Source organism: Hibiscus syriacus, unplaced genomic scaffold, assembly GCF_006381635.1.
Source record: "Hibiscus syriacus cultivar Baekdansim isolate YM2019G1 unplaced genomic scaffold, ASM638163v2 tig00110450_pilon, whole genome shotgun sequence".
Classification (NCBI taxonomy): Eukaryota; Viridiplantae; Streptophyta; class Magnoliopsida; order Malvales; family Malvaceae; genus Hibiscus; species Hibiscus syriacus.
In genome coordinates, this window is record NW_024062743.1 from 11,090,671 (window position 1) to 11,104,684 (window position 14,014).

The 14,014-nt window shown below is 30.5% G+C and overlaps 1 protein-coding gene across 2 annotated transcripts; it reads left to right on the forward strand.

Moving 5' to 3' along the window:
* The first annotated feature begins 10,155 nt into the window (after positions 1–10,155).
* On the forward strand, positions 10,156–12,931 carry LOC120125969 (chaperone protein dnaJ 6-like). Of its 2 annotated transcripts, none has more exons than XM_039144281.1 (9): positions 10,156–10,361; positions 10,396–10,516; positions 10,868–10,966; positions 11,077–11,178; positions 11,550–11,609; positions 11,700–11,806; positions 11,896–11,978; positions 12,317–12,404; positions 12,498–12,931. In XM_039144281.1, the coding sequence occupies exons 1-9, from the start codon at positions 10,342–10,344 to the stop codon at positions 12,703–12,705; spliced, it is 888 nt and encodes a 295-aa protein (XP_039000212.1). In that variant the 5' UTR covers positions 10,156–10,341; the 3' UTR covers positions 12,706–12,931. The 2 variants fall into 2 exon arrangements, with proteins under 2 accessions (XP_039000212.1, XP_039000211.1); XM_039144280.1 differs by having other exon boundaries at positions 10,156–10,355; positions 10,390–10,516.
* The last annotated feature ends 1,083 nt before the right edge of the window (positions 12,932–14,014 follow it).

Consider the following 14,014-nt stretch of genomic DNA (forward strand, 5'->3'; position numbering starts at 1 on the left):
TGGCTACATAGAGTGATTAACATATCACCAATGATGAAAATGATAAAGTAGCCAATCTTTGCCTTATGTTCATCCAAGAAAATTCAAATGTATTTTCTAACTCATCCGATTCAAATTCATATATATTTGATAAGTTACAAGATGCATATGATGAATTAGTGTTATAATGTGAGGTTATGATTTTAAAACACAAAAACATTCATTCAAAATTGAAAATTAAAAATGTCTCACTTTCTAAGGCTAATAGTGAACTTGAAAGCAAAGTTAATGATTTGCAAGAAAATTAAATGATTTTAAGAAAAAGAATCTAGACTTACAAAATTTGCTTTTTAAAGTTCATGAAGATCATCAAAAGAAAATCAATGATCTTAAGAAAGAAACAACTCATTTTAACAAAATTATTAAAATTAAGTTTAAAAAAAGAGATTTCTCAAAGTCATTTTTTTATTAAAATTGACTTTTACAATAGACATATTAATTCTCATAATTTTTTAAAGGAAAAATGATTAAAAGCATATGGGTCCCAAAAAGACCCATTGTTACAAAAAAGAGAGGATATTATATCTCCACGGATACCTAAGGGGAAAAAGTTGCTTGAAACTAATGTCAATGGACCCAAAAATATTTGGGTACCAAAATTTGTATAATTGTCTATTGTAGGTGTGTTGGAGCAATGGTGAGTAATGTTAAGTTGTTAAGATTTTTGAAGCTAAATTGATTAACCGAAAATGTGCCAAGAGAGGGTGAATTAGCGAAATAAAAATTTTGGGAGTATGGAGAGAAATGATAGACAATTTGCACAATGATTTAGAGTGGTTCAACTTTTCAACCAAGTCTACATCCACTACCTTAGCTCCACACTAAGGATTTTCCAACAAAATCACTAATTTGTTCTTTCTTTTTCCAGGCTCAAGAGTAATCTTTTACAACTCCCTAGTTTTCAATGGATAAACTAGAACCAAACCCCTTTTACAAAAAGATAAAAAGATTATAAACAATAAACCTCTTAAATAAAGGTGTTTACTCAATTAAGCTCACTAAAAAACACTATATTTACAAGAGAAAAGGAAAATAAGATTGAAAAGAGATTTTCTCTTGATGCGGATTGCTTGGATAGGTGTTGTAACATTGTTCAAGTGTCCTCAACTTCTTTTTATATGTTGGAATGAGTCTGTGGACGTTTCTAGCCGTTGGGGATGTTTTGGAGCCGTTGGGGACTAAAAATCTCCAAAACAAAACTGTCCAGACCAGGAAGTATCGGTACTCGGGTGATGAGTATTGATACTATACTAATAAAAACTAGTTTTTTTATGATCGTTAGACAGGGAATATCGATACTAGGTTTTGGAGTATCGTTACTGGTATCGATACTTGCATAGTATCGGCATCAAAATTGTATTATGGAATCTGAAGACATTTAAAACCAATGGGTAGTATCGTTACTGCCATAGAAGTATCAATGCTGCCCTTACCTTGAGTATTGATATTGTTCTTGCAGTATCGATACTGTTCATGTGGTATCGATACTGTAAGAACATTATCGATAGTTTATGCCTTGATAATAATTTTGTATTCAAATTCAAGTTTTATAGACTTTTGAATTATTTTTGAAAATTTTGAATAAATTCAATTTAGTCTAAAAACATTTTTCCTTTAAAAATTGTTATATCATAATAAGTTCAACAATCTCCCTCTTTTTGATATAACAAAACATTTGAAAAATGGTTTTGGAAAAACTCCCCTTAATAAAACATTTAATGAAAAAGATAATTTTTTTTGGAAAATATTAAAACTCCCCCTTTTTCATTCCTGAAATTGAATTTTTCAAACTTATAATTCTCCCCATTTTTGTTATATAGAAAATAATTCAAACTTTAAGGTTCAAAAATTACAATGGAGAGTAAGTAGAAATTTTAACATAAATACCTTGAAAAATCAAAAGCTCCCCCTCAACAAAAGTATTCAAAAAAATATTTGACTTTAAAAACTTGACATTAAAAACTATTGAATTTAAAAAAAATGAACAAACATGTTAGTAACACATGAAATTCAATAAATTCAGAGTCTATACTACTTTATGCACTATTAACATGAGACATTAAAGTTCATATGCATAAAGTTATAAAAAATGTTATGCATTTGAAAAATTGATGTCAATTGTTAGAGAGATATCATTTGCAATAAAACCACATGTATAAACATTTAAAATTTAAGGTCAAAAATTAAAGTTTGTAAAAAAAACAAAAACATTAAATACTTATTTGACCAAAAATCATTATGATGAACAAAATTTTAAAAAAAATCATTAAAATTTTTAAACTGCCCATCAAAACACATTTTAAAAAACATGATATTGAAAACACACATAATCATTTAAGCTTAAAACTCATGCATGCATAAAATAAATAAGTAACCAATTATGCAAGATAAAAAAATTTAAGTTTAGAGGTTACCCATTCCATATCAAGTGTGGCTAGAGCATTTGAATATCTTCACTTTGGTCACCATTGCTCCCACACACCTACGAGAGACATTTGTTTTGATTTTGGTATCCAAATTTCTTTGGATCCTTGATTATTAATGCTAATGTCCCTTGTTCCCTTAGGAACCCATTCTTGTCTAATTTGAAAATATTTTCTAAGTTTTAAAGGACAAGTATGTTCCATGTGACCATGAAAATGGCAATGTGAACATTTTTTTCCATTTTTAAACAAGATGAATTGTTTTGAGAAATTAATTCTTTTTCTTTTGTTAAACTTTCAAGCTTAACTTTCAACTCAAAATTTTCTTTTTCTAAGTCATTGATTTTGATTTTTGAAAGCTCTAAATCATTTTTCAAAATTTCATTTTGTTTTTCAAATCAAATTTTTACTTTCAAAATTAAATCATTTTCAACTTTAAATTTTGAAATTAGTTTCTTATATTTGGAATTCACGGTCTCAAATTCCGAATACAATTCATCATAGGCATCTTGCAACTCCTTAAAAGAATAATAATTTAAATTACTAGAGTTATAAGTTACCATTGAATCTTCTTTGATGGCATGAGGCATAGATTGACCACTTCATCATTGGAGTTGTCTTCATCACTCCAAGCCACCACAAATGCCTTCTGTTTGCTCGATCAATTTTCTTTAGAAGATGACGTACATATTTGTCATGTCCCGTTCTTTAGTATTCAAAGCACACCGGAGGACCTTTCTTCTTACTTGATTTATGTTTCACTTCTTTTCCTTTGGAATACATGAATTTTGTGAATCTTTTGAAAATGTTGGCCATCTCTTCATCTTCATCCACCTCTTCAATTGAGTATTGATTGCTATCATTGGTGGATTTAAAGGCAATTGTAACCTCATTCTTTTTCTTTTTCATCTTCACCTATTCTTCTCCATTCTTCATTTGGAGCTTTACTTCGTGAATGAGTAATGAGCCAATGACCTCATTGAGAGCGTAGCTCCAAGTCCTTGGCTTCTTCAATGGCATTTGCTTTGCCCTCCCAAGATGTAGGCAATGAGGCAAGCATTTTCTCAACACTTCTTCATTATGATAAACCTTCCCAAAGTTCTTCAAATCATTGAGAATTGAAGTAAATAGATCAAACATTGTCTTAATGTCTTCATAGGGCTTCATCTTGAAGTTCTCGTAGTTGAGGGTGAGAATATCAATCTTTAAATTCTTCACTTGGTTTGTTTCTTCATGTGTCACCTCCAATTTGTCCCAAATCTGCTTAGCATTAAAGCATGAAGATGTTGTACTACATTCGATTGAGCTAAGTGCAAAATAGAATATGTGCATGACCATGGTACTGAGTTGGGCTAGCTTATGGTATTCAATGGTCTAATCTTTTTGATTCCTTGGAGGAACAGGAGAACCGTCGATATTGGCATCCCAAACCGAAAAGTCGGTGCCTTGAATAAACAAACTCAACCTATTCTTCCAGTAGTAGTAGTCGACACTATTAAAGTAAGGTGTCCTAGTAATGGAGTTTGAATCCTCTAGGTAGTATGCACTGGGTGTCGAAGCCATCTTCTCGGTTGTGTCAGGAATTAATATAGAGTTTCAAGGATCTTCACAAGGTTGTTAAATGGTTGATTTATGACCCACTATGATACCAATTTTTAGGATTTTGAAGCTCAAATGATCAATTGAAAATGTGCCAAGAGGGGTGAATCGACCAAATAAAAATTTTGGGAGTATGAAGATAAATGATAGACAATTTGCACAATGGTTTAGAGTGGTTCAACTTTTCAACCAAGTCTACATCCATTACCTTAGCTCCACACGAAGGATTTTCTAACAAATTCACTAATTTGTTCTTTTTTTTTTCAGGCTCAAGAGAAACCTTTTACAACTCTGTAGTTTTCAATGGCTAAAATAGAACCAAACCCCTTTTATAAAAATGATACAAAGATTGTAAACAAGAAACCTCACAAAGGAAGGTGTTTACACAATTAAGCTCACTAAAAACACTATATTTATAAGAAAGAGCTTTTCTCTTGATATAGATTGCTTAGATAGGTGTTGTAACCTTCTTCAAGTGTCTTCAACTTATTTTTATATGTTGGAATACGTTTGTGGATGTTTCTAGCTGTTGGGGGTGTTTTGGAGCCGTTGCGGACTAAAAATCTGCAAAAACAAAAAATTGTCCAGACCAGGGAGTATCGATACTCAGGTTATGAGTATCGATACTGCACTAATAAAAACTTGTCGTTTTATGACCGTTGGACAGGGAGTACCGATACTAGGTTTTGGAGTATCGTTACTGGTATCGATACTTGCATATTAATGATACCAAAATTATATTCTGCAATCTAAGCACGTTTAAAATCAATGGGTAGTATCGATACTTCCATGAGAATATCGACACTTCCCTTACCTTGAGTATTGATACTTTATGCCCTGAAAATCATTTTGTGTTCAAATTCAAGTTTATAGTCTTTTGAATTATTTTTGAAAACTTTGAATAAATTCAATTTAATCCAAAAATATTTTACCCTTAAATTTTGTTATATCAAAATAAGTTCAACATAAGTAATGTGGAAGACCTAGATACACTAAGGAATAACACTTGAAGAAATGGAGACTTAATCAATCATCCTTGATTCAAGTGGTAAAAATGTTTTAATTTCATACAATTTCATGTTAATTATGTGATGTTATATGTTTATATGCATTATTGAGTGTCCCTACATAATCCTTAATTGTAATTAGTTAGGGGGAGTTGTTATTGCATGAATTGCATATTTATGGCCTAATATGCTTACGTTAATATTTTTTCGCCTTAAATGTTAATATTGTTTGTTTATGTGAAACCATTTTCTCCATGCTTTACATTAATCACATATGTTAATTTCGAGAACATGATGATTACATGTAGCGAAATGAAAATATGCATGTTTAGGACATTTAGAGTCATTGTATGTTTGTGTAACTTTATTTAAACTTTAGTTGTGAAAATTATGGAGTAAATTGATCAATAATGAAAATTTGCATAATTTGATGTTTAAAATTGACATTCATGAACATTTAGCATCCTCTAAGTTAAATATTTCTCTATCAATAATATAACTTAGATTGCATCTTATTCGAGTCAAGTGTCATGCAATTTGGTCATTAGAGTAAAAAATACAAAATTCTAGAAAAAGGATCCCTTTGAATAAAGGATCGATCCCTTGCATTTTTCAAAATGAGAATCAATCCCTTTATGCCAAATATGTGGGGAAAAGCTTTTTTAAAGTTTATTTTGCATGTATATCACCCATTTCAAGCCTTTACTTCGAACCACTCTTCTAAAACACCAAAAATTCCATTTTCATAAAAAAATCCTTCAATTCAATCCAGTTTCAAGGGGTTTTTCGTGTAAAATTCTTCCATCAAACTTCTTTCAATGAATCATTCTTCATCTTTTAGATAATCAACACATTTGTGTAAGATTTTTCAAAAGCCTTAACTTTTTTAAAAAAAAAATTAAATTCAAACAAAATTAGGTTGATTAGGTGGTTTAGAGAACTTATATTTGTTATAAATCATTTGTTTTTATGTAAGGAGCATTATCCACTTCGAATTTTATCCAAAATTCAAACTTTTATCTTACAACCACAAGTTGTTTGATAAAATTCCTAAACCAAAAACTCTTCCTTAACCCATTTAGTCATAACACTTTTTCTAACCCAAAATTAGTTTTAAATTATTCCTAAATTACTTTTGAGCATCCTTTAGACATATCTTTTGGTTCAAAATCACATTTTCTTTAAATTGTTTCAAAAATGTCAAAGAGAAAAACCATGGCCTCTAAACGAGCTTCCTCGAACAATCCTCAAGTTGCTTCTTTTCTTGACTTATGTTTTAAAAGCTCTAAAGCTCGTGAAAGATTCAATTCTTTTTTCTTAGCCCATATGATTAAGGAAACTTGAAAAATTGATTTCAAATTTTAAATCTTTTGGATTTTCTTTATGAGCACAATTTGAAGGATATAAAACTTTTTTATTTTCTAAATTTTCATGTCCTTACTTATAAATATTTTGTTCTAACTTTTTGTTCGAATGCTCGAGTGCCATCCTCTTAAACTCAAGATGACATCATTCATTGGACCATTATCTCATATCTTATGTGTCATACCATCATCATCATTACCGACCTCATGGTCTACTCTTTTGACCCTTTTTTTTATCAGTGATAACAATGAAAATTCCATTTTCCTCCAAATACGCTTTAGAAATAATAGAGCCACCATTTTCTCCCTCCACGATCGATTGCTTTATCTTATCATCACCTATTGCATCTGTGCTCGTGGTATAAAATTCTCGAGGGTTCACGAGAATTACTATTTGTGGATGTATTACATTCAACAAGAACGTTGATAGCATGATCTTCAATGACATTGTGAGTGTCATCAAATCGAAAGCTCGACCAAATCTTGTGTATTGGATGTATCTTAGTCACTTTTTTGAGCTGCTTGATATTGATATCTCTTATGAGTCTTGCACGTTCTCTTCTAACGATAGTACCATAGACATGCGACCATGACAAAGATTGACTATATCGTGGAGTCCGAGAGATCCATGCAGTAGGTCCATAATTGTTTTGGGGAACCTGGAGATGATGAGCATGATGGAGACGAGAAAATAGATGGTACTCATGACGACGATGATGAAGATGAGCCTAAGAGAGCGACTCATATAAACCCAATGTCACCTGAGGATTTCTTTCAAAATTTTTAGGGAAAGGTGTTTCAGTCTATCAGATCATTCCAATATCATGTTGATGCTCGATTTGATGACCTTGCTACTCATAAAAATGTTATTGAGGCACGTATGATTAAGGAGGTTCGAGCGATTCAGTGTCAACTTGATGGATTCTCTTTCCTTTCTCCATCTCCGTCTTAGTTCATGCATGTATTCCATTTTCATATTTGTAGACTTTGCTATATTTTGGATCTCTGACTTTAGATGTTTGGTATTATGAACTTATGTTTATTTGGATATTTTGATATTTGGATGGTTTTCATGTTGAATATTTCAACTTATATGTATTTGATATTTTAGATATTTATGTCTTTGGTACTTTAACTTATATGGATGTTATTTATCCTGTATCGTGATGGTTAATATTTATCTTAATATGATTATTCTTAATTCTAGCTTTATTTTTGTTTACATTATCTCCTTTGTTATATTCTACTAACATTGTGAATTATTTTTTATATAATAAAAAATGAGAAGTAAGTTTAAAATAAAAAAAGATTTTCAAAATTAATTTGGATTTTAAAAATTTTCACAAATTCACAGATCCTTTTATTATTATTTTTAAATGGGAAACATTTTTCAAGAATAAATTTTCAAAGAGTTTGTTATATCAAAGATGAGAAATTGTTGAATTAATATTTTGATATAACAAACAAATTGTAATATTGATTTTTAGAATTAATTGAATTAGCTAAAGTTTCTCAAAAATAATTGAAAGCCCAAATTAACATAAAAATATGTTTTAAATGTTTACAAACTTAGTCAAATCTTTTAAAAAAACATACTTGATTATTTTCGTGCTTTAAAGTCGATTTTTCAAGGATTTTTGACTCAAAGGATCGATCCCTTAGAAAAAAATGATTGTCCTTTCAGCATAAGGATCAATCTCTCGATGAAAAAGGTTGATCTCTTCTTTTAAATGACTGATCCCTTTCTTACAACAATCAAAATATTTGAAAAATTATCGATCCCTTTCACCAAATGATTGATCTCTTGTGCATTAAATGTTATTTTTGGTTGTAGGTAACGACTATAATAACTCTCAATAGCTCCAAACGACTAGAATAGATAAAGAATGTACAAATTGAATGTTAAAGCATCTGAAGGTCATCAAGAACCATATTGAACCAACCTACCAACATCAATGTATTCTTTTGTGCTTAATTTGTCAAATTCCTTGTTTTAAACACACTTGTGAACTACATTGTTTCTTTTGCTCAAGTGTGTATTGGGTGAGTACTTTAATTGTACAAACATATTTGTCTAGTGAGGTTTTCTCAAGTGTTTGTATCATTTGTAATTACTCTTTGGGAGAGTGTGTATTTAAGGTTTTGGGGTATAAACCTTGGAGTGTTTGTAATGTTACTCTTTGTCCTTGAAAGTAAGCAAATCTAGTGGATTTGACAAATCCTTATTGTAAATGCTAAGATAGTGAATGTAGACTTTGGTTGATAAAGTTGAAACATTCTAAATCGTTATGCAAATTTTTCTATTTTTCGGTTGCTTCCACAAAATTTTAAAAAGATAAATTCTCCCTCCTCTTAGTGCATATCGATTGTTTGTTAGAGCTAGCAATTTTGTTCTGATAATTAATTTGGAACTCAAAAGACTTTTCCCATTAGTTATACTTTTAATCTAAATTTAACCTTTAAAACTATCAAATAAATAAGAACTGATTGATTGTCTTTGATGATGAAATAAAATTTTGTTCATTTTAAAGGTTTTAGATTCAAGAATCTACATACTACTTTTTAATCACTGCAGACTATTTAAACATTTTGTTAAACTGAAGGTAAAAATTTTACACATATAATATAATTATTTAATTTACATTGATTTTGGTAGAGATGAAAACATATATTTTTAATAATGTTGATAGAATAATTTTAATTAATCAATTTTGAGCGATTCACTCTTTTTAATTTAAAAAAAGAGTCGTGAACGGTTAAAGAGTTTATCAATGAGTTTTTGATAGGAGAGGAGACATCGTGGAGGGGACAACAAAGGGATTGTTTGAGATCCCAAGAGAAGAAGTCTATCTCTTCAATTTTTTCCTTGGAGTATAAATACCATGATTTTATGAAGACTAGTGTCAAAACTACAATAGTATAGTTGTCAAGTTCGTCTCTAGTGAATTATTATTTGAGTTTATCAAAGATCCAGTCATGTGAGCGCCGCCATTTTAAGAAGTACAATACTCTAAGTTAACAAAAGCGTGATTTTCTAGGTGTATCTTCAGGAGACACCTTTAAAGGTATAATATATAATTATTTAAATTATAATTTAAAAATTTAATTTTTAAATATTTTATATTTAAATTATCTTTTTCATGAAATAGAAATAATTTTTAAATAAAAAAATAAATGTGAATATACACAAGTAATAGACATATCAAAGAAATTAATAAAAGAATTTAATTATGTCAAATGTTCATCATTTCAAAATTAAAATTTACTTATTATGATTTAATTTTTTTTTCAAAATTGAATTCTTGTAGTACTTTTTATTTAAAATTTTGCCTTTCTCTTAATTTTTTCAATCTTATCGTTAACTACTAACAAAAAATATATATAAAAACCAATTATTAAAATAAAAATTAAACATCTTCTAACATATTTAAACCTATACAAATACTATGTTTAGTGTTCTTTATCGATTTTTAAAAGTCAAACTTTTTAAAGTTTTACTATGATTATTTTAAATATTTTAAAATAATTTTTTTTATTAAATATATATTATGAAACTATTTAATTAAATATTTTTAAAATATTTTTTCATATTATTATTAATAATAAATTTTAAAAATAATAAGTTAGTTAAAAAAAACTGATCCAGAAAAAGTCAATAAAAACATCTTAAATATGACAGAGGCAGTATGGTATAAGTAAAAAGGGCCGGACTCAGAGCCCAAACTGAAATCATCAGCGGCGCGAATACAGTGTTCTTATTATCAACCTTTATCGTAGCTCTGTCCACGGCGGATTCTCAACCGGCGGGAAATTAGGAAAATAAAAACCGAAATGGCGGGAAGGAATCAAAGCTCAAAACCTACACTATAAATCTAGAAACCAATACTCTTCCCAAACCCTAAATTCCTTATGTTCTCTGCCATAGGAAATCAAAAAAGGATAAAATTCCAAAACTAAAAAAAAAATTGTTGCTTTGTTAAATTTGGATAGAATGGGAAAGAGAAAACAATCCAGGGTTTCACGCGATGAGGAAGAGGAAGAAGTGGAAAACCATTGTTCTTCAAACAAAAAGAGCTTATATGAGGTTTTTCTACATTTTAATTTTATGTTACTTTGATTTGGAATTTAGGGTTAATGTGTCATACTTTCTTGTGACGAAGTTTAGTGTTTTTTTCTCTTTTTTCGTTTTTATTGAAATGATTTATTTGTCTTAGATCGGAAGTTTGATGTTTTTTTTTCACGAACGAAATGGTTGAAACTATGCACATATAAGGGTTTGAATTTCAATTTTATTTTTTGGGGTTCAATGTGACTTCTCAAAATGTTTCATTGCTTCATTCCCAGAGAATTATCAAGTGTTTTTGGGTGGTTTCTCTATTGTAGTTTCCATGGAAAAATTGAGCAAAGAGGCCTAACAACAACTGATTGTTTGTAGGTTCTTGGTGTTGACGAGACTGCATCTCAGCAGGAGATTAAGAAAGCATATTATAAGTTGGCCCTGAGACTACATCCTGATAAAAATCCCGGTGATGAGGTAAAAGCTGAAGTTTATTCGTTTTTCTAAGTTAGGTTTTTTTTCCTGTTTCTGCATGTGATTATTCATGGAAGAGAGTAAGGTTAAGTTTTGGTTCCCTTCATACACAGGAAGCTAAAGAGAAATTTCAGCAATTGCAAAAGGTGATATCCATTCTTGGTGATGAGGAGAAACGGGCAGTCTACGATCAAACTGGTTGCATTGATGATGCGGTGAGTTAATGCAGTTCAGGGCTATGTTATACTGAATCTTTGTTTTGCATGAAGTACTCGTGTTTGACACATGTGTCCAACAAGTATGAGGATATTGATCCTTCAATGACCCTTCAAATTAATGGAAAACAATTTTAGAAGTTGAAAGTACTTGTGTCGCATGTTGCTTGTTTTGACATTCACATGAGTCCAAGTAATATAAGTTCAGGGTTACATGTTTAGGATATGCATGTCACCTTTTGATTGAAAACTGCATTTCACTAGACTTACTGTTGTACTAGCAATTCAAATATTAATTAGTCTGGCATGTCCAATTTATTTCTTTACTAATGGAGCATTTTCTAACTTGTTTCTATTCATTTGTTAATCAGGACCTTGCGGGGAATGTTGTTGAGAATTTGAAAGCCTTTTTCAGGGCTATGTACAAAAAGGTAACATTCTTTTTTACTCCTATTTCCTTTATGTTATTGGGATTTTGACTTTTAGTTCCATTTCATTCACTATGGTTTAATCAACACTAGGTCACTGAGGCTGATATTGAAGAGTTTGAAGCAAACTATAGGGGATCTGAATCGGAGAAGAAAGATTTAACCAATCTTTATCAGAAGTGCAAGGGCAATATGAATAAGTAAGAGCGCAGTTTGTGTATATATGTGTGTGTGTGTGTGTTTCCTGTACACTTTTCCAATTATTTATTATCTGTTGCTCCCTTGGCAGGCTCTTCTGTTCAATGCTTTGTTCAGATCCTAAGCTTGACTCACACCGTTTCAAGGATTTGCTTGATGAGGCAATAGCTGCTGGTGAGGATTTCTTCCAACTTTTTTTTAAAGCAAGCTGCATTATCAGTTTTCTGCCTGAGAAGTACAATTAAATGTAGCATAAGTTCTTACCTGGTTTTTAGTTTGAAAATGGATGACTAAAAGCCAATAAGGTTAACTCTGGATACTTCATGATCAAACATTTCTGATTATTCCCTTCTGTGTTTTATGCTGTCGGTAATCAAAGTATTGTTCCACTTCTATTCTACCATAGAGAACTGAACTTACTAAAATCAGGATGTGCATAATTCTTAGGCCTATTAAATTCTTACAGCTTTTAGTTATGGTGATCTTTTCATGATTTTTTTTTTCCTATTTAGGAGAATTGAAAGAAACCAAAGCCTATCAGAAATGGGCAAAGAAAGTATCTGAAATAAAGCCACCTACCAGTCCCTTGAGAAGAAAGAAGTGAGTGTTGTGCTGGGGTATTTTCCTTTCATTTAAAGATATTTGACTTTGTTCTTATGCAGAAATATTTGGCATGTCTTTGGTGTTTAACAGGTCAACTAAACAGTCGAAATCAGAATCAGATCTATTTGCAATCATATCTCAGCGCAGAAGTGAGAGGAAAGATCAGTTTGATTCCATGTTTTCATCACTGGTGTCCAAATACGGGGGTAATGCAGATTCTGAACCCACTGATGAAGAATTCAAAGCTGCACGGAGGAAAGTTGAAAGCCGCAAGGCCAAGAAATCAAAGTGCAAATGAGATCAAGGACCGTTAACGTTGAAAGCTGTATTGGGTGAGATTATGAAAAAGGTAATAATTATCTCAAGAAACATGTTGAACCTGTTTAAGCTTTAGGATAGTTTGTGTTTCAGTTAATTGAACAAAGCATTTAAAGATGTGCTTTCAAGGTTGTTTGGAGCAGCTACAAGTTTCTTCGTTTGCAGTATATTTGAACGATACTGGAAAATATAATCAAACTCTAACAGGAAGTGATTAAGCTTCAGGCCAACTTCCAGTAGCTTGAACAGTCAATGGATAACCAATTTATGCAAATATAAGCTACCATCGAGAGTGCTATTGAGATTCAACAAGTTCAGTGATCTTCAGGTGATGCTTGAGATGGTTTTACGTTGGGCTAGTGCCCCAACCGTAGCACCCACGGTTTCTAACGAATCGATTCAGAGCTTGTAGGCACTGGTACATGCTTCTGCTGGCTATACTATGTGCATAAAATTAATGCACTCACCTTGAAATTTTAGCCTCTAATTGGTTAATTAACCTTCTAGATTGCATCAGGATATTTCTATCAAATTCAAATGGTCATGCTAATCGCTAAAATAACCTAGACAACAATACATTGGCTGATTTATACAAATATTATGATTAATTAATTAAAACCAGAAATTAATGTGTTTATTATTTTTATGATACTTCAAACCATTTATATTATGGTACAAATTGATTAGAGTATATACTATCACTTGCAATCATATTAGATTAATAAAAAAATGTAAATTGGTTACTGTCAATATTAATTAAGGTTCATTTTTTTGAATAATTTAAGGTGATTATAAAATAGTACTTGTTCAAAATCTTTTTTAACTATTGATAATGTACACACCTGTAGATGTACCCGTTTGAATTTTAAATCCATAATTTCTAAAGAGAATAATATTTTTTTAACTACTAAGACAAAAATCAATGTAAATCATATGAAAATTAACGATGAACCAATAAAAAGGGCCGAGGAAATAATGTGTGACGAAAAAATTAATAAAAACCAATTTGAATGTTCCATGGCACAATTACTTAGTATGGTAGGGAAAATAGATGTTTTACTATTATTAAAATGATAAATTACATGATTGATTACTTTCATTTGAGTTTTGTACACTTTTACTTAGTGAATTAAAAAAAATATTTGATCACTTTCGTTTTTATTTAATTAAGATGTGATCATATAGGATTAAATGTCGTTAGACCTTTAAAGGATTACTCTCGTGGAAAAATGAATATATAAAATTAAAAAGGGTCAACTAACCAAATGGTCAATAATGTTTAATTAAGT

Coding starts and splice junctions, on each gene's coding strand:
- LOC120125969 (XM_039144281.1), top strand. CDS start 10,342: ATGTTCTCTGCCATAGGAAA. Junction 10,362..10,395: donor ATGTTCTCTGCCATAGGAAA/TCAAAAAAGGAT, acceptor AACTAAAAAAAA/AATTGTTGCTTTGTTAAATT. Junction 10,517..10,867: donor ACAAAAAGAGCTTATATGAG/GTTTTTCTACAT, acceptor GATTGTTTGTAG/GTTCTTGGTGTTGACGAGAC.